The 22,016-nt window shown below is 35.1% G+C and overlaps 1 protein-coding gene across 1 annotated transcript in view; it reads left to right on the forward strand.

Annotated features, from left to right (window-relative positions):
* Positions 1–7,589: 7,589 nt before the first annotated feature.
* Positions 7,590–22,016, forward strand: part of LOC136027361 (uncharacterized) — a 90,082-nt gene continuing 75,655 nt past the window's right edge. The window contains exons 1-2 of the mRNA XM_065704528.1: positions 7,590–11,032; positions 17,086–17,269. Coding sequence (XP_065560600.1) covers positions 7,602–11,032; positions 17,086–17,269 — 3,615 coding nt within the window. The 5' untranslated portion in view covers positions 7,590–7,601. The remainder of the gene's footprint in view (positions 11,033–17,085; positions 17,270–22,016) is intronic.

The following is a 22,016-nucleotide window of genomic DNA, read 5'->3' on the forward strand; positions in this document are numbered from 1 at the left end:
CCGAAGTTCTAGGATCATTGGTTCAATATGATCACCTCTGAGGAAAAAACAAGCAAAAAAACAAATAACACACATCCGTGATCTTTCGTCTAGCAACAAATTCCAGACTTTCGTACATAGGAGCTTGAAACCCCTACAGTTGGGTACGCTGATGTGTTGAATCTGACGGTGTGGTTTTCATTAATATTATTCTTTTTACTTTTAGGGGGTGTTTTTACCTTTTTAAAAATCAGGCAAATTTTCTCAGGGTCGTAGCCTTGGATGGGTAACACTAAGCTTAATGAATTCGATATATTTGGAATCAGGATATTACGCCAATTTCTTTGGTATATCTATCAATATAAAAGCATTCGCTTTTCTAACAATATACACCTCCCCTGATATTCTCAGATGTAATCCTAAATAATACATTTCCTCGGTGTTTTTCATCTCGTGAGATGTCGTATGTCCTTGTTAACCAATAGCTGCATTCTCGACCCTTGTCAAGAGTTACGTAAAATGTAATTGCAATAGGATTTAGTTGTATATAATTACATTATGAAAAAAAATATTTAAGAGTGTAGATAGCAACAGAAGGAAACATGATAATCTGATCAATAGAAACATGCAGCATATTATAAAGTGAGAAATTAATTACTGTAGTGTTTTCTATGTTTTTATCTGTATTAAGGCTATGTTTTGGAGCATATGGGGGCCAAGGGGTAGCGGTTCCATATATATGAATATGATATTTAGAAAGAGGATAAAATTCTAGATGAGAGCCTTTTATCTATCTTGGGATGAAGTCGAGACAGGCCAATGAAACTTCCAGGAATGATTCAGAGCTCCAACGATCCCATGGGGAGATATTTTGAAGTACCTATCACCACCTTTCCCCCCTCAAAAGGGCTCTAAACTTTGATTATTTTTTACATTTTTGGTTTTATAAAAGCGAAAACTTTAGAAATAGGCGTACTGCTTAGATTGACATGGCTTAAAATCTTGCTGAAATAATAGGAATTACATTTTGAGATATTAGAGCCGATGAAAAAGGGATTGAAAACCCTAAAATAAGGTAAAATATTTCTGTCAAAACTTAGATGTCGGAAGTTGGACCTATCATCTATAGAATCTTCTAAGTCCTAGAAATAAGGAAAGGGTAGAAATAGTAACTTGATAATATCCCCAGGGTATACTGTAGGCCCTGAATTTATTCATGTAAGTCCCGTTCATTTTCTAACTGAGCTACTTTCCAAGATTGCTAGATGTCCCCCGACTAGGCCTTTTCCTAGAAAGAGCAAAAAATAACTATGAAAATAAATTTCATTTTATAAACATGTTTCATTCTGTTGAGCTGCTAATATCCCATGTCATGTCACCAACGTGTTATGTGTTCATATTTATGAACAGTGGAGATGTGGACTAGAAAGTTAGGGAAATCCAATTCTAATATGGATTTTTTTTTCTTACTTTGACTCCCTTCCAACCCCATCAAGAAAAAATCCTTGGAGGGGGGTTGACCTACTGGCCAACATGTATGCACATATGTAAATAACGTCTCCCATGTCATGGAAGAAATTTCCGAACCTCATGGCCATTTCCCTTCTTAGCAGCCCCAGTTCATATCCACAGTGTTTATCAAGGTCGATAAAATCACGAGCTGTTTATAGTAATTAACAGTCAATAAGCTGGAATTCGTGGAAGACATAAGCAAGGCACTAGGAAATATAAACTTAATTAAGTTTAATGTTACCCATCAGAAACTACGAGCACGAGACAGTTTGCCTTATTTTTGAAAAAGGGGTTAAACATCCCCAAAAGACATGCGCTCTTAATGAAAATCACACCATTAGATTCAGCATATCAGAAAACCTTTTTGTAGAGGTTTTGCACTTCTAACTAGAAAATTAGAATTTTGCATTTTCCCCCCAAATAATAACGAGTGCATAATTATTTGGGTATTTTTCCCCTAGGGGTGGATGATCGTATCGAACCGATGGTCCTGGATAACGGGAGAGGGCTCATTGAAACGAAAATTAAAAGTTCTAGTGCGCTTTTTAAGTGAACAAAAAGATTGTGCAACGAAAAGTGGTCTTTTCTCCCATTTTGTGGCACTAAACTACGAGTGTGCTCCAAAGAGGACTAAGTTTCTACAGATTGAAAATCTTGAGATAGGTATTTGATTTAAAAGCATCAAAAACGATATATTTACCTTGCCAATAGTAGATGAAGTAATGGCACAAGGTGGAGCATTCGATCATGCAAAGTTACGCAGTCCACACATCATAAATGAGTAATATAGACATTTATCTTAATGCCTAATATAACTAACTTGATTCATTTGATTTTTCGTGAAATTATGTTTAGTGATGTATAAAAGGTGCATCAGCCATTATGGAGGAGGGGTGGGGATGAAGCGACGGATATGTAATCTATTTGGATTCTCGGGAATACTTTTGGTCTGCGTCTGTACTATTGTTGCTTGGGTGGGGGGGGGGGGTTAATAGTGGCCCCTCCACTTAGCAAAATTTTCCATGTAGTATAAAATATGAAACTTGCATGCCTATCAGCACAGAGTCGGGAAAGGACAGGCGCTGCATCACAAGCCCCATCAGAAAAAATTCTTGGTGAAGGGGAGGGGGGTAAAAATTCTATCAGTAGCTTTGTTTTCAGCGATTTTAAATGGTAATATTTCTCTTTTCCTATTTATTTACAATGTTTTAATGTGTATTTAAACACCAGAGAACTGTATTTTTGAAGTCATGATGGCTTCAGCGGGGAAGGGGGCCAAAAGACACGAAGGATTTTCATCCATATAAGCAATAATACCTCCAACCACCCAAAATTCTTTTGTAAAAATATTATTAAGAACTTATTCAACAAACTACTGTTTATCGAAAATTTTTACCAAATATTTATTTACATTTACAATCTAAATTTTATTTACAATCCAAAATTTTAATTCTTAAGCAAAAACTGAAAAAGCAGGCCGCTACCAATACATTAACAATTATTGATTTATGCAATTTAACAGAAAGTAATCGGTGGTTCATGGGGTTGGTATTCACATCGATCCGAAATTCAGTAAAAAACCAAGGTGTTTCAACTGAAAGTAAGAAGCAGCATTAAAACTCAGAATGAACATAAATTATTCCGTATATGAGGGAGGATACCCCCTACCCAACCTTTGCGGTTTACGTGAAATTTTGGTTTTGTGCCCAAATTCATAAAGAACGACTGTTGAAACACAAGAACCACTGAATTGGAATGGAAAGTATTTTTAAAGCACTATAAAACTTTAGCGTAAAAGAACAGTGGGCTGAGGAGGGGAACCTCCCCTCATATACGGAAAAATTTACGTTTACGTTTAAGTTTTCATGATGCTCTTTACTTTCTGTTGAAATAAAAATGCATCGGTGACTGCATCGAACCAGCCATCACAAAATACCAAGACAAAAACATTCGAGCAGAACTTCGAAGTTTGAGGTCCTTTAATTGGCAAAGGAGGTTGCACCACAGCAGATAAGTAAATTTCTGTCGTTTTGTGGCTCAAAGCAATTGTTTTGACGTAATTAGAAACAAATGATAACTAATGGAAATTGTGAGGTAGACATTGAGTTTACAACTATCTAGCAACTATTTGTATTGATTCCAAGCTTTAGAGATTCTACTGGAGCGGGCTGGTGCATTCGTTTCTAAACATGTTTGCAGTTTATACAAGATGATCTCTTATTATTGGTGGTTTTGTACATTGCACACCAACTAATATGAAACACGGTAGCTCGTCTTTTCTTAGGGGGGGGGGGGGCTTGAGGCCTCAAAGGTCTATTTTAAGAACCACATTCTATAATCTTCCATGTGAGCTCCCTAAGGTTAATTCGGAGCAGGATTCTACTCCCTAACCTCCTTCATTTGAGAAATATACTTGGACTAAGCGTGAAATATAGTTATAGAGGCAGTCTCAAATGCCCTCTTACTCCGACTACACTGGCTTTAAATAGAAAACGGTAACTATTAAAAATCGAAGCATCGCATTATAAAGCTAAATTTGATTTTAGAGAGTGATGGTTGAGGGGGAAGTCACACCTGGCATATTTAGGATAACCTCATTTTGTTCGTGTTGAGCGAACACAACTAAATGAGCCCTTTCAGTCTTCAAACATTTTTATGGAAACACTGGACTTTAGCCTAAAGAGGTGGAGGTCAGGGGCATGGGAGGTGGTACGCCCCTTTATATTTAGGGTACCCTATAATATAATATTAAAAATAGAGAGAAGCTAGATTGAAAAGAAATTTGTTATTTTCAGGTGTTAACAAAGAGCAACGTTCAAAATTAAACGGATAGAAATTATCCAATATTTAAGGGAAGTTGTTGCCTACCACTCAGCCGCCTAACTCTTTACGTTGAAGATTTAATTAGTTTTTATATGACATAATTTTTATACATTCCTGAAAAAGGCTTATACCAGCTGTGCCTCTAAATCTGACTATCAACTGTCTTGGCTCTTTCTCCAATTAGCCATGGATTGATGGCAACTTGATTTGAATTTAAAGGGCTCCAAGAATGAGTGCTAGACTCAACTGAATGAAGAGCAATGTGGTGCAAATTTTCACATTTTATTGTCACAATGCTTTGAGAATGGAAACAGATGATTTTTTGTTTTGTGTTTGCTTTACAAACAGCAACATTACCACAGTTCAAGAATGTGTTTGCGAGTCACCACTGCAAGATCAAAATTTTCACAAAACTTACCACTTCCCCCTAAACCAATTGGGCTATTGAACGAATACAATTATAACCGTTGGACGATTATGACCTGCATATATATTTTTTTGGTATTCTAAACTATCTGACTAAATAGAAAAATTGTCCTTTTTTCAACGATTTTCAACTAATTTTTAACGAATTTCTAATAATAATAAAAAATATTTCTTCTCACCAAATTTCAAAATATAGTCTGGTAGATGGATAGAGACCATGAAAGACTTTCCAAAGAGAGGGAGTAAGGTGTTACCGTGTTTTATTGTTACCGTTGTTTAAAAATGGGGATATTTCTTATTTTCCTATCTATGTACATTTTTGTAATGTCTTCCTGTTTCACTGGGGGAATTTACTCTTAATACCCCTGCCGACGTCCACGAAAGACGTCCTAATAAAAGGATTTGCTTGGTGAATCAACTAAGATCACCAATCTAATTTTAAAGTCCAAGCTATGATTACTATGTATGTGACATGTTTATGTTGATTTTAAATATGTAAAATGTACGAAATTTAAAGTTGATCATCATAAGCTCTTAGCACATGTAAATTTGCACAATTCTAGAAATTGTAATTGACCTCTCCTAAAAATTTGTATAGTCTTGACGAAAATTATGTAATTCATTTCAAAATGTTAGAAGACTCTAAAGCCACTATCGACAAAATATGAAACTTCTTACTTTTCCACGGAAGGATGGTCAAATATGCGACCATCCATAGTCTGTAGTGATACATGATCAAAACAGGGTTCATTTAAATGAGCGCTTAAGGGTCCAGGGCCATTTTTTAGTAACAAAAGAGATCGCGCCAAAGGAAATTGCTATATTCCAATATTTTGTCCTGTAAAGTAGTAATTTTGCCCCGAATAGGGCAATATGGCCAAAGTATTATCAAGCAAAAAGGTTGTCAGCTGGTCTGCAGCGTTTCATTCGTCGCTAAACATGAATGAAGGCCATAAAATTGAATCGTTATTATAGACCGGCTATCCAGTAAAAATTAACGATTATGAGCATCGAATAGTTGCACATTATCTCTTAGGATGTTGACCAATGAATTATCGTAGGAGGAGGCAGGTACTTAAATCTAAGGTTATTCTAAGTCTATACCTTCAAACTCTCTATGTTGAATTTGACGAATATTCAGCTGTTTATAGATATAACCTGTCACGCTGGGTATGGTATTAAAAAAAAAATCGAATGTAAGCAAAAACCGACATTAAAACTTAAAACTTCTGAAAAATAGAGGAACTCGTGGATGTGCATTCGCTTTAAATAATACTATTTTTCAATTTTAAAGTTTTAAAAGTCAATCAGTGGCACATTTGTTGCGCTCGTCAATGCTTTCGGTAAAGTACTAGAAAACTTTAGTATAAAGAGTGGGGGGGGGGGTCCAGAAGTTTGCAACCTCTATCACATACAGACTAATTTTTGTTTGTTTTAGTTCGAATGGTACTAGTTACTTTGATTTGAAAAAAAACTCGTTTAAGAAAAATTAATAGTTATCTTAAAACAAAATACTGTATAAGCAAAACTATTAATTTCTGCAGTAGAATTTGAGTAGTTTCGAGCGCAGTTTCTTCTCCAAATCACGTGTCATTCTTTTTCAAAGAACCCTCTTCAATCTGCTTTTTAATATATTTCGCTTGTGCTGAATCTTGTACCTTTTCGCAACACAGGGTAGTCTCTTCAGTTTGCTTAATTCAATACAAACCTAATATGTAGATGCATTTTTGTTAGCTGTATATTTAGGTCGAATGATGAAGAAGATTTTTTACTCAGACGTGTTTGTCTCTCAAAAATTCTGTGATGATTTTGACTGATTTGGTAGCTTCCATGGTAATTGCAGCCTATACATACGTAAATACTTGTGTATTTCAAAGCCAAAAAAGTCATTACTGGGAAGATTATCTAAATCAAAGTTCTCGACTGCTATTCTAATCATTAAATTCCAGATTTGCTGTTCATGAATATAAAATTTACGTATTAGATGCCTAATGTTTGGTTTTTACCAGCTTTAGAACTCGCAATTACAGATCGTAGTTTTGCTCTGAAATTCAAAATTTTGCATGCGATCAATGTTAACTGTTTCAGCTTTTAGTCCAGTTAGCTTGCGGGGTACAAAATCACATTTTTTTTTTGTAAACGTACCACGCTTTAAAAAAAAGTCAATATTTCGTGAGATTCATATTAGAATGTTGACTAGGTCTGGTAGGAATCAAGCATAAATATATATATTTTATTTCGCTTAATGAACTCCATTATGTTGAAAAGAACAATAACAGCAGCTTATTAATTAAACGTAGATACAACTCTCAAATATTCAGTATATTATTTTATGCATAATTGTTTTCATATTGTATCACCTTAAATTTCTCCACAGCATGCAGTGTTAAAGAGAGCTTGTCATTTACCGCTTATAGTTATTTTAGCTGTAATGACCCACTTTTTACCAGATGAAATTTGTCTCCTCTGATCATGATTACACTTATGGTTTTAAAATTAAAAAAATCTCATTTTTCTGCTCGACTGAGGTTTGTGCCTCTAAACAAAGATTTTAATTCACATAAATTAGAACTAAATCACATGTTGTACAGCCTATAATTGGTTTTATGTGAATTTAGCACTTTAACGCAAATAGTTATTGAACTGCTGCGCACACTTGTGTCATTATGGACGAAGTGGTTTACCAAAAGGATACAGTTTATAATATACTGGTATGGAAAAAAGGATAAAAATGCTGTGGGCAGTAGCAAAGATGTTTATTCGAGTGATATATGCTCGATACAGTTAGGAAATTTGAAGGGCCGTAGAAAATTTGTTACCGATCAAATCAGTCTTTTTGAAACTGTTGTGATGTGATTGTTATGATGGGTGCTCGCCTGAGTATAAATTCTAGTAAGAATGTAACTGAACAAAGAAGAAAGTGTGAGTTTTTAAGAAGTAGTGAAGTGAAGAGATCATATGCTTTCAAAGAAAAACATTTAGACTTTAAAACTTTGAGGAAAGGTCAGATATTTGAGCAAAAGAAACAGGTTTTTAGGAGTTCGAGGATACATACTACTTATGGCGACAAAACTTTTCGTTCTCGTTCAGCTGATATACCTGATGTCAGATGTTTAGTACCCTTACAGCTTGATGTAGCATTTAAACGGTCTCGATCCTATGATTCGCGATATCGTGGGACTCCAGAGTTTTGTGTACCTCCCTTTCATAAGGAAAATAAAGAACAATCAGGAAAAACGACCATGAAAACAGTCAAACGGCGTAAGTTCCCGTATCGCCATATCTCCGTCCCTAGTTTGAATGATGGCTTAAGTGATTCTTGTGGCTCTGTCACAGTGGATTCTTTCGATTCACTTTCAAATGTTGACTACCTTCATGGAATAAGTTGCATTAAAAGTAAGAATATATCTAATTATAGGAGAGCGGACTCTTGTCCTGCTGTGAATCTGATGAACGATCATGATATTTATCAAGTACCTCGGCCTGTGCATAGACGATGTGCATCTGAATCATGGATGTCAAATGATCGTTATTGGAATGAATTCAACTCCCTTCAGGGACATGGATCCCTTGATACTTTTGGTAGTCAATATTCAAGCTTAGAAGGTGCATATTTTGTAAATTTATATAGTGAATCTGACGTTGGTCAAACATCTTTTTGTAATCATGGATCAAATAAATCGAGTAACAGTAATTACACGCGCAAGTCAAAGAACTCTACTTTGTGTGGAAGTTCAACTTCCTTGCCAAGTACTGAACCAAAATTCCACCTGCAGTATTCCCCAGGTACGAAAAGGAGCAAAAAGAGCTTTAAAAATATCAAGCTGAAGCGTAGAAGCTTGATGAGATTTCATTCTTCTGGATTCAGTGAAGCGTTGAGACGTCGGTTAAGTTTAAAGAAACAAGAAAAATATGACAAAGAAGATAGTTTAAGTCTATGCTCAGTGAATAGTTTTCTTGAAATGATTTGCAGCCTAAATGATTCACCGAGAGGACCGAATTGTAAAACAGAAGAAATAGAAAGACCCGTAAGTAATGTTGAGCGCGATTTTGAAAGTCTTGAATCCTACATAGAAGGGCGTAACTTTCACAAATTTCGCCCGAAATCTGTCCTTTTTGAAGATGAAAGTCTTGCGGCTATGTTTTCAGAAATCGGTCAAAATAATCCTGTTGACTATGATAAAAAAATAGACAACTTGCAAAAGAAGGAATGTAGCAGTGAAAATATAGATGCTTTTCCTCTTAGTTCTGAAATGATAATTAATGATATGGAAAATTGTGATGAATACGATAAACGTAAAAGCAAAAGTGAAAATACTTTCATTAGCGAAGCAAAGTGCGGTCAAACTCCTGAAATTTTGATAATGTCAAAGGATTCTTTTGTAAGTAATATTAAATTTCAAGAAAATAGTGCTTCTGATAGCTTAGGTCTGATTTTAGAAGGAAGTCCATCCCAAATCGATGAATATAAAAACATTCCACTTATTAGGCTTCGCGATGATATATGCTGTAATTCATCCGAAAAATGTAGTGACTTTCAGCTCTACAACCCTCTAATCTGGAATCAAAACAATGCTCAAGAGGAAACTCAACCCATACCACCTATGACCGAAAATAAAAGTCAGAGTTTAAACGGTTCACCAACTAACATGAATTCTTGCAGTCCTGAAAATTACTGCGTTAAAGATGAAAACACTCACAGTTCTGAAAAAGCCGATGTTCCAGATCCAAACGCACCTAAATTGGTGGATTTTCGCTTCATAGGACCTGGACAAGATAATAGCAAGAAATTTGATTTTACCGTAACCATTAGAAATGATGAGTTACGGTTGAATAAACATGAGCCTAATGAACTAGCTGACACTCGGAGTTTAATTTCTTCATATAAATCGCTAAATGGTACTTATAGTTTAAAGGGTAGAACATTAACAGATTCTGAAGAAACTCTGACACCCTGCTGCGACACTCGCAGTTTCAGGAACCTGGAAAATGGTATAGTACCCGATGATGGGTTTGATTTCTTTTCTTCTCTACAACAACTAGAAGAAGATCGAAGCCTTCCTGGTACGAGTTTCATTACTGATAGTTTGAATGTAAAAGTGTCTATGTCTTGCAGCGAAAACAGCTTTGAGTATTTCAAGAAAGTAGACAACCCTAATCCATGCAGTGTGGATAGTTTGTACATAGGAGGCTCTTTGTCCTGTAGTGAAGGCAGTTTTCAGCGATTTCAGAAAACTGAGTGTTCTACTGGCAGTAAACCAGAAACAGAAAATTATAATTGTGAAATTTCACAGTGCCGAGCTATGAGCCCTGCATTAAGTAGCGCCAAAGTAGGTTTGAAAACCGAAGACTGTATTTCTAGGAGTAAGAATGTTTTTCAGAACTCTAGTGAGGAGACCAGATATATATGTGACGATAACAATAGGAATAGCTGTTGTTATGAAACACTGAAGTCTCCCTCTATTGAAAATTCTCAGTTTCACATAACTAAAACCTTCAAATCTGATAATCTGAGCATTGAATACTGTTATAATGACAGTGAATTCAAAAATCATTCCTCAGAAGACACGAATGGCTTAAATGAAATTCACAATTCAATAAAGACCCCACTAAAAGATACCAAACTGGTTAATAGAAATACGATCCTAAAATATGATTGTGAGTTCAATAACTTGGGTAATACATACAATTACCCTTACTTGGTTCAAAAACCAACAACTCTGAGTGGTGACTTTTCAGAGGAAACTGTCCGTGAATCAAGTTGCTCAGTTGCAGACTACTCTGCAGAGGAAGCTAAATCGGACCCTATCAGCCTACAGAGTTTGCCTTTTAATAATGAAGAATCAAATGTGCTATTCCAGAACTTACGTATTTTAAGCGAAAGTCCAAATGATTGTTCAAAAGAAAACGAAAGTGATTTAACTAGAATAGAGAAAGATACAGCCGTTGGTATTTCAAGAACGAAAATTTGCAAACCGGACAATGTTTCTCTTCCAGTTGAACAGGAAGTACAATTAGATAAAGAGAACGAAACAGATGTGAAAAAAGGTAATGCAAAAGAAAACACACTAAAAAAAGAAGTTGGCAAAGAACACAGCATATTTCCAAATAACCCCCAGCAGCTTATTGGTTATGATCATGAGACAGGAAGCCGTAGTGTTACAGAAATGACTAATGAGCTGCCTAGCTATGGAACGGCTTCTAACCCTGTTGAAAAACACACATTCGGAGTACATAATATGAATGAGGAAAAAGTTGTTTCAAATTCGATGACTGAAGAGACACTAGTCAGGTTAGACACTTAAGTAAATTCAAAACTAAATTTGAAGTCATTATGAGAAAGATGTGGAACTTTCCCTTTTAGTCATGCGTACAAAATTAATAATTTTGAATTGGGATTAATTATTTTTTATCCAGGGTTTAATAAATGTCCATATATTTGTATGCAAAACAGAAATCGGTCAAATTTTCTCAGTAGCGATCAGTTCATCCATAATAGAAAATCTTAAGCGCTAGTCTGCAGAATTATTAGCAATTTCAAGGCCATATTTTTGCTTAAACTGCTTCTCGCTTATTGAAAAATGACCTAATAATAAATTATGATATTTATTTGAGAAGGAAGATTTCAATAATCAATAAAATATTATCCTTCATTCAATTCAGACTGACGGTTTCTGTTCGTAAGGGTTTATGTTCGATTCTGATGAAAGCCATTTTCAAAAAGGGTTCCGCCCTCCATAAGCTCTGTTTTGCCATTCAATACCTGTCAATTATTTATTTTTATTCTTCCCGGTTACGGGGAAAGAGGTCACATCGAATACCACTTCCACCACAACCTCTTGAATGAGCTTGGTAAAACCCCAAAAATTCTGCTAGTTTCTTCTGGGACCACAAAAACCAAAAGTTACATTAGGTTGATGATATTTTCAAATTGAGTGGCTCAAAATATTGAGCGTGAATGTTTGCCATTTACCGCCGGAAGAAGCCCTATCAACAGAAACAAACGTATTTCAGGATGCTCAAACTTTGGACTCAGAGTTTAAAAAAAAAAAAAACTCCAAGTACTTAAAATACCAAGCTCTGCGTTAAGTGATTTTAGTTCATTTCAAAAGTATGTTAGGATTTTTTTTTCATCAGTGTTATGGTAATGAACAATAGACAATGAGTAGTCGCATTAATACTTAGTTAAATGATACAAATGAGAACTTGAGTACACTGCAGGAAACCTGATAAAATCTGTAACTTGGTAAATTGATCAAATTCCTAAGAATTGTTAGGGAGTTGATGAACTCTCTAGAATTATTATATGAGACTATACTAATTATTATATAAAAGCTTATATGATATATAAGCTTTTATTATATCTACCAGGGACGTTTTTTGGGGGAGGGGCAGTTGTCCTCCAATGTGAAGAAAAATCCTTAGTTACTCCAAGCCCCTTGATTATCCGGATATGGACCCCTCTTGCCCCCCCACCAATAAAAATGCTGAAGATTCTCCCCTGATACCCATCCTTCAACAAATTTTATTTTTCACACAAACTCCAAATTTGAATTTTCAGTAAATGAATATTTTAAAACTTGAAGTTACTTAATCTACCCAAGATTATTAAGTTATACCATTTTATTCGATTTGTCAGAGAGCCCTGGAAGAGGTTTCCTCCCTCTATACACAATCGTCACGATCCGTGCCCCAGTTTTAGAACGTTCCTTTTTTAACTAACCGACAAACCAACTTTATTGGGGGTGAAAGCCGCCCCCCACGCACTTGATGCCTCTTTTGACATAGGAATATCCTGTGAATTTTAAGGTTTTTGTCTTGATATGAACATAGATTTATGGCATGATAGCCGCTAAACATATTTTTAGTGTGTGTCAAAGTAGTTGAATACCAGAAAAAATCTAACAAATTTATTAAAGTTTTCGATGGATGAATTTGAAAAAAAATTGAAGTTTCGAAAATTGTTTTTCTTTTTTAGGTATGTATGCATAGCTTAAGTAGATATAACAAAAATTGAAAAGGCAGAAACTGTTTATTTGGTTTCCAAAAGATTTTGATATTGGGGAAACGTAGCCGGCGATTGAACGATAAGTAGTAATTTCCAGATTTTCCTTCCTAGAGAGCTTCTGGAATTCTTTTGACGGCTCAATATGTCAGAATATTTCACGTTTCACTAAGTATAGTCGTTATTTGCTGCTATTACGTCACCAGGAGAAATTTAACCGTGTATAAAAAAGAGCGCTGAATTTGCAAAACAATAGAGTTAATTTTTCGCCAACTAATTTTTCCTTTTTAGACGGGACAAAAAAAACTAAACAAAACCAAATACGAAAATTTACGAAAGTTAGAATTTGGAACTTTTAATGAGAGTGTGAAAAACCCGAAGCGTTGCTTTTTATCTATATTAGTTGAATAGTCTTGATGTGAGGTCGGCTTTTGTTTGGCTCTCACGCTACAACATTGCCAAATTCCAGAATGCAAATTGTTGCCATATTGAAAAAGAAAAAAAACGGAATATACCTGTATTGCTATTTTTTTAAATTCTTATTAAACTTAATTTCTTTTAAAACATTTGTTGAGACAGGATTGCAAAACAATCAAGGACACTGTTATATCATACATATCAGAATAAAAATACGATACCTAGGTGACATGACTTCCTCAATGTGATGGAAATTGTTAGAATGAGTAACCCTTGGTTAGGTTGTATCAGATAGGCATATCAGCCTTTATTAATACAGGCTAGCTTTTTGAATATTTTCCCTTGGCTCCTACAACTTAGTTTTTCCACTTCAGTGACTGCAACAAACCGTTTATGTGTGAACATTTTTGTGATTGCCCTGGATTTGTTATCTGTGAGTCCTTTTTTGTAAAAAAAATTGTATCAGTATGAACCAAAGATAAAGCGTCTTGTCGTATGAATTGTAGATGTTATTACTGCTAATAATTGCAGAAATTAGCATAAATGAGCTGCTGCAGGCTGCAGTACATATCCCCCCTCCACTTCCCCAGCCCCCATGCCCTGCACAGGATGCTCAGTCTTGTAATTGAACCAATCTCTATTCTAATAGCCCTTGGTATTGCGCTACTCATTTGCTCGTAATTTTGAATGGATTTTGAATCTGTAAGGTTTAATTTGTTGTACTAAACTTTGCTATACGTGATTTATTGAAATATTATTTATGATTTTTTATTAAATTGATTTTGTTAATGCGTTCATCGATTTATGTTGAAAAATAGCATTGATATCAGTGACCACATAAAGCCGAAACAAAAATCATAGGCTGCGCAAAAGCACTATCTAAGTAAAGATACAAGATAAGTCAAAGTATTGTCACAGATTGTGTAATATTGTATTGTGATATATCCCCCATATTTCAACAGTGGCCGTATTTCAAATTTGAAAGTATTCAAAAAATAAAGTTACCCCTAAAAAAATTTACCCCTAGGGAATTGTTTGAAAAAAGGATATCCAGAAAGTCTGAGCAATTCTTGGCATCATTGTGGCAGAAACCTTAAATTAACTAAAAATTGCCTGGGATACCAATTAGAAGGGAACATTGACTCTTAGAGTTTGAAAATGACCTTCCCCTTTGCATCTTTGCTTAAAAAATAAATTCTATAAAAATGATACAAAAGTTTGTCTTGTGTAGATCAGGGTATAGCGGGTATACATTTCCAGAGGGGTTACACTGACTATCTTTTTTACGTCTAATTCACTTCACAAGCAAAGCTTGATCTCCTAGTGCAGCATGATTCAATTGATAACACAGAAAAAGAGAAAGAGTTGGTACCGCTTGTACGCATGCACAAAAGTTCTAAATCGGAGAAATATATATATGTATTGTTTAAATTCACTTCATTCTATTCTCAGCAGACATGTCATAGAGCAAGCTGGTGCAGAGGTAAATGTCCCACAAGTAGCGCTACCGTTGTGTGAAATGCGACTAATTTCGGTCATAGTTCTTAGGATGTTTATGGCAATTATTTTTTGGGCTGGTTAAAAGAAATATTTAGAAAAGCGATAACAGCAATAAGTCAGCATGGTATTATACATGGAGGCAGTTCCACATTTATGGATTAGTATGTCAATCCGAAACGTAAGGAATAGGATTTTCTTGTCGCTTGTTAGGCATTTGAATTACAGATAACGGAATTTGCAGCTTATATATTCTAGTATTATCAGCGCTTATTAGACAATTCAATGACAAATAAAAGAATCAGAATTTCAATTAAATTCTGGAAATAAAAATTAAAACAATTACAGGATTCCTGGAGTGGAACACCCTCTACTAAATTCCATGACCAAACTACAACCATTTTGATATACATAGCTATAGTGTGAATACCATTATAAAAAATACCATGTCTTTTTTATTTTTCAATGATTTCTTTTTCATTCAGGAAATAATATTCACTGTATAACTACCTACTTATTCTTCAATGATTCCATTTCTGCCCTAACTTGCATATTTAGAGGATGCATTCATTTCCACTTTTGAAAGTTTTAAAACATGAGATCTAATATTGAACTGATAGCTTTTAGAAAGTAAAAGCACCTTAAATATCAGGGACAAAAATTGAACTCAGAAAATAGGGTGAAACAGGAAACATAGAACATTTTTCAATTTTCCTTTTAAGGAGGCTCACATTTTTACTGAATGATAAGGTTTCAAAGGCATTGTATTTGGAAAAATATTATCATAGAACATATTATGAAGTCTAAGGGACTTCTATTTTTGTCGTTTTCCTTATGTTAAAAACGAGTATGGATTATTTTTACAAAAACATATCTGCTCAAAGTAAAAAGCAAATTTGATGCTTAAAACCAGCAACAGTTTTAAAGCTAGTTAATAAATTATTTTTTTTACACATTATTGGGGGAAAACTACCCCTTTGCTCCCTCCCCTCCTCAGTGACGTCACTGGTTAGAAGAGCCGGTAGATGAAATCAAAATGTTTTTATTACATAGAACATTATGACGGATACATAGCAATACTACAAAGGTAGCTGTATTTTCAAATTTGCAAAGGTAAAATTTGGCCTAGGATTGCACAAGATACAGTGAAATAAAAGAAAAAAATTAATGATTGAAAGGGTCATTAAAAGAAATAAATCATTCATGAAATCGAAAACTTGTACAAAAAATGCTTCTCGTACAGTTTTTTAAGTTAAGCTATATCAGAAATGGATAAAAGCTAACATTTATGGTATGAATAAACAAACTACGAAAATAACGGTAAGTAACACTGAATTTATGACCATAGATTGTGCCCAATAAATTTTTTATGCAATAACAGCATATCATTCTAATTAAATAATAAATGGATGAAAGTTTTGAAAGTGCTGAGTCTGTAAGGAAGTTATCTGTGATAATGATTTAGGGCCAAAAAATAGTGGTAATACCAGAAATACATTTAAAAATCAAATTTTCTGTGCGATCTTCGAGTTAAAATGCGGAAAATTCGTATTTACTTGTTATAATTTCCCAAATCCCTCTAAAAAAATTTTCTTTGGCCAGCTGCCAGATATGTGTGATTCCTCGATATTTCTTGGGATAAGTTATATAGTTCCGAAGTTATTTACACCTACAAAATGACGTATCTTGATTGTTGATATATAGTTAATTGTTGTACAATATTTATGCTAGCTTGACTTACAGAATTTTATCCCCTTAACTGAACACTTAGTTCTTTTGAAGGTGTGTTGTTCCTACTTCTATGTCCCGACTCATACCTACTTCATAGGAGTTGACATCATGCATCCAATCATAGGATGGGATGTACCAAGAGCGGGGTAAGAATTTTAGCTCTAGCTTATAGACATCCAAATGTAATTATATGTACGAGCAATATAAGCAAACACAGAGCCAAATTACTCAGTTATACTCTTAAACATTTACAGTTTTGTTCCTCATTACAATCTTTAAACACAAGACCGTTCTCCGAGAATTCGTTTCGTTTCCGCTCTTCTGTAAAAACATAAAAATGCGGGAGACGCCATCTCTTTTTTCTGTGACGGAAACTGGATCACCAAAAAAATTGAAGGCAAAAAAAAGCTATGGCCATCTCCTTATTTTGAGAATATGGCTTAAATGGCATGAAAGTTTCAAATCAGTAGATTTTTTACTCTTAAAAGAAAAAGTCGCACAACTAAAAGCAGTAGTATGAGTCCTACTGTCCTTGCTGGTCTTTTCTAGAATGTGTCCATAAATATATTGCTAAAGAAATACCCAATTAATGGATGATTTTCCATCAAATTATTCTGGATTGTCATGTGATTTCAAAATGTCCAATACCTTGACTTGATGTTATTACCTGATTTATTAACGTTTCCCTCCTTTAGTGCCAACTCAGAAATGGACAACCAAGTTACCCCTGTCTACTTGGCAGCACAAGAAGGACACTTAGAAGTGCTGAAGTATCTAGTAACAGAAGGAGGAGGATCTCTGTATGCTCGGGCAAATGATGGAATGGCTCCCCTCCATGCAGCAGCACAGATGGGCTGTATGTCGTGCGTCGAATGGATGGTGAGTAGAACAAGCTTCAAAATATTGTTTTTTTTACCACAATTTAAAATTATTTCAACAAAAGAAAATTTCATGCTCTCTTTGTTACCATGCGTTTATGTTGGCTTATGAAGGGTTACAGATATTGTTTCATATTTGTTAAGTTCCAGGATCTGCAATGCTTGATAATAGTATCGTCTGCCTACCCTGTCGTAGCAGAGTGCATTGATGTTCTGCTCGGAAACACAGGGCCCGAGTTTCTATCCCTGCCGTAGCAAGATTAGGCGACAAGCTTGCTACTTTCAATGTAAACAAAGCCCAGCAACGGAAATGAATTCGACGCCCAATGCACCAGTAATGGTTCTGGAGGATCTTTATCCTTTTTATCCTTATTATCTGCCAGCTTTAGACGTCAGTATATTTCTGTTATTCTTTCAGTCCATGTTACATGAGTTTTGTACGAAATCAACATCTTCATTTGGTTTAAAATGTCTTTGTGTTCATTTATCTGAAGATACGAAGCAATGCTGTTCACAGCTCACCGATCTGTGCTAGACTTGGTTGAATCAAGTAAGTTCCATGCCCTAAACGTATTCATGTAACCATAAATTTTGCTAGATGTCCAATGACATCCAAACCTTTTGATGGAAAAATCAAATAGGAATATTTCGATTTGAAAAATTGATGGTACATTTCGTTATCATAATGCTAGATGATGGCTCTGGAATTAAATCCAATCTTAACTTGGTGTATAATTGCCAGGTTTCTTCGAAAAATATCTCCATAGGGGTATATTCAATCAAATTTTAACTTAACTGTTGGGTTTTCCTTTCTCACTTGGTATGTTACTACTGGATTCATTGTCTAAACTCTTTTTACTAGCCTGGTTGGTGGAAAGTAGTCCAAACTGACAGGTATGAGCACGCAAAAGCCTCTAACGCTGTGCTTGTCTTGAAGCCAATTGCAAGGTTGCCACCCCGTGAAAAAAAGCACTAGATTATTGAAAAAAATAATAAAGTAGCACATAAATCACTAGATTATTGAACAGAAATCACTGGAATCACTAGAATTGTACTACTCTTTGTCATTGTAATTAATAATTGTTTTTTTCTTTACCATCTTCTATACAGGTGTATCTATATTCCCTGTGTCCCGGTCGTCATTTGTGTCCCGGTGTCCCAGTCTGTGATTTCTCTTTGAGTGTCCCGGGCGTCATTTATATTCCTTGTGTCCCGGTGTCCCAGTCGTCATTTGTGTCCCGGTGTCCCGGTCTGTATATACATTCGTTTTTGAATTGGTCTTTTTTTTAGTTTCTAGTTTTTTACCTTTTTTTAGTTTTTTTTAGTTATACCTCATGATTCTAATGATTGTCCTTGAGATTTGTTGATGGTGATTGCTAATCGAACATTCCCTGTGTCCCCGTCGTCATTTATATATCCCCCTGTGCCCCCCGGCGTCCCTGTTGTAGTTGTCCCTGTTGTAGTCATTTGTATCCCGGTGTCCCGGTCTGTATATACATTCGTTTTTGAAATAGTATATGATGAAATAAATTTTTGTATTTTTCCCCTTTTTTTCTTTTTAGTTTTTTTTTTGGTTTTTACTTTGTTTTAGTTTTTTTAGTTTTTTTCTTTTTTTCTTTTTATTTTTCTTTATTTGTATTTTTTAGTTATGTTTTTCTCCTTTATTTTTCTTTTTTTTCCTTTTTTTCTTTTTTTTCTTTTTTAGTTTTTTTGTTTTTTAGCTTTTTTAGTTTTTTTATAAGTTTTTTTTTCTTTTTAGTTTTTTTTTTTAGTTTTTACCTTTTTTTTAGTTTTTTTTACTTATGTCCTGGTCGTCATTTATACTCCCTGTGTCCCGGTCGTCATTTGTGTCCCGGTGCTTTGTTGATGGTGATTGCTAATCGAACATTCCTTGTGTCCCGGTCGCTTTCTCTTTGAGTGTCCCGGTCGTCATTTATATTCCCTATGTGCCGGTGTCCCGGTCGTCATTTGTGTCCTGATGTCCCGGTCTGTAATTTCGTCAGTCGAAAACATGACGTCAGTCGACACACAAAAATGACGTCACTCGACAGACACACACACACACAGACAACTTATTTTTATATAGATAGATAAAGCAAAAACCGTTTGAAACCAAAAATCCGAGAACGGCTTTTAGTTCCTCAAGCCATTTCTAAGTTTCTCTTTCTTAAATCTCGGTTTGGGTATTTTGTAATTCAGAGCTATTGCTAGTTAGCCAGATGTCTTGTATATATACCCACATTTCCCAACGATTCAAGTAAGCTACTTATAATAAAATGTTTTAATTTATTATACCAGAAGACTATTAATTAAACTCAAAACAAGTTTTACCACTATTTCAAAACCGCCATATGTAACTCCTTGACAAAGCCGTATGTTTTTCGCGTTAATTTATTTGCCTCTCAATAATTAAACAATGTAGTACCTGCAGCCACAATTTCATACCACCTGTATGGTGACAGGTTTTGAAATAATGATAACCCAAATCCGTGTAACGGTGGAAGACTGCTTCTAATTTATAGATCTTATTTAAAAATAATGGTTAAAGCAGGATATAAATATAAAGTTGATAAGGCTACAAAAATGACTTTTGGCAAACTTTTTGAAAAATAATTTGCAACTCTGGCACCCTTATGAAATTTTAGTTTTGTTTGGAGCCAACTTTGATCTAGAAATAATTCCATAATGAAATTCTTCTATCAAAGCCGACTGTAAATTAAAATGTAATCTAAATAAATATGACATATTGTAGTTTTTCAGACATTTGAAAGACAACTCAGCAGGTAATAACTTGTCTGTTGCTTATAAAAATAAAAGCATCGAACGCATCACCTTATCTAAGAGGCTGCTGAGCTTTCACGAGAATTTACGAGATACGAAAGTAGCCATAGTTCCTGCGTTTTTTAGTTTGATTTGGCAAGAAGATAATAAAATTGGGAATAGACAATTTGTCTTTGCCACCTGATTTACCAGTTTGCGTCTATCGTACTACATTAGCATCGTCTTTTGCGTGTTACAAATCGACTCTGGATGCTCAGTTCCTAGTATAAAGTATCTTTGAAATTGGTGACTGTTGCATCATCAACCAAGCTCTTATGATTCTCGGCAATCAAAATCTATTTTGGTTCTATCAAGTAATGCTCTTCTTCCTTAAGTTCTGCAAAAAATTCAACCTAACTTTCGATTTTAATTAGTGATTTTGCAATCCCAGATTTAATCACAGACATATTATTGATAACCGATGGAAATAAGAGAAACTTGTTAGACATTTGTTGATTTTGGCTTGTATTCTTGCCAGTGCAATAGGTTATTTTACGATGCAAAATAATACTCGTATTTATAAATACTTATTTATATATATCTCGTATAATCTTAAATATCTCGTATTTATAAATACTCGTATTTATTTACGATGCAAGTACATACAAATGACAATAACAAAACATAACTCCTCAGAATCCAAGTTTGTACAGAGCAACACCAAGACATAAGCACAGACAATGAGGAAAGAGATACCCACCAAAAATAAGAAGGAAACTAGCAAACTGAAGTGTTCATAAAAAAAAGGCTAAAAAAGCAAAATTAGCATAGAAACGAAATAAAAATCAAATACGCAGAAACAAATAAGGGACAACAAAACGTACAAAAAGTAGGAAGTAGTACAACAAAGATAACTGAAAACCCATGTCTCTTTCATTAACCTAACGAAGATGGTCCATGGAAATGAGAAGAAAAAAAATGTAATATCGGGAAAAGCAATTCTAAAGATATACCATCATATATATGAAATATTTCTGCCCATTGAGAGAAAGTCTAACTGGCAGAATTAATAGTCTGGGAAATAATTAAATTTCAAAAAGGACAACAAACAAAAGACCACTCAGTAGAATAATGGAAAAAAAGGACTAGAAAAAGAAAAGAAATAAAATTACCATCGAAAGGAGTTAATGACTATGAAGATTATGCAAAGAGGCAAAGATCTACCCCCACGTTACATAGTAATGATAACAAGCCCCTCACGAGCAACGAAGATCGTATCGAACGCTGGCGTACTCACTTTCAGAAGCTCCTTCACCCACCAGAAAATGACCACAGCCAGCCCATTCCATCCCACAACAGTCCTGAGCCACCATCCGTGTATGAAGATTGCAATATTACCCCTCCAAGCAGAGAAGAAATTATCCATGCCATAGGACTATTGAAAACAATAAAATCTCTGGCATTGACGAATTACCAGCTGAACTTCTCCAGGCCCTTCCAGAAGTGGCTATCGATTAGCTCCACAACTTACTTACGGATGTCTGGGTCAATGAATACATTCCTGAAGAGTGGAGGACCTCTGTAATAATTCCTGTATTTAAGAAAGGGGATCGAGCCGATTGTACAAATTATAGAGGAATTTCCTTGATACCGGCTTCTGCATATATATGTCAAAACAGACTAATCTCAGAAGAATTATTGGGATATATAGTTTTGCAACCTAAAGTCAAATTGATTTATGGTAATTCAATTGATAAGGTCCTCGCTGACTGGATTGGTGCGCTGGATTCAGGACCCTTTGTCTGAGAGGAGGAGGGTTCGAATCCTAGCGTACCCAATTATTTAGTTTGGGACGGGGGTCAGTGGTGTGGCTCAGCTCAGCCAGAGTTGACCCAGCTCTAAATGGGTACCTGGAGAAATCTGGGGAAGGTAAACAGGAAGGGTTTGCGAAAGCACAAGATGGTTGGACCTCAGACCCCATTGCACTT

The sequence above is a fragment of the Artemia franciscana genome, chromosome 5 (genome assembly GCF_032884065.1).
Source record: "Artemia franciscana chromosome 5, ASM3288406v1, whole genome shotgun sequence".
In the NCBI taxonomy this organism is placed as follows: Eukaryota; Metazoa; Arthropoda; class Branchiopoda; order Anostraca; family Artemiidae; genus Artemia; species Artemia franciscana.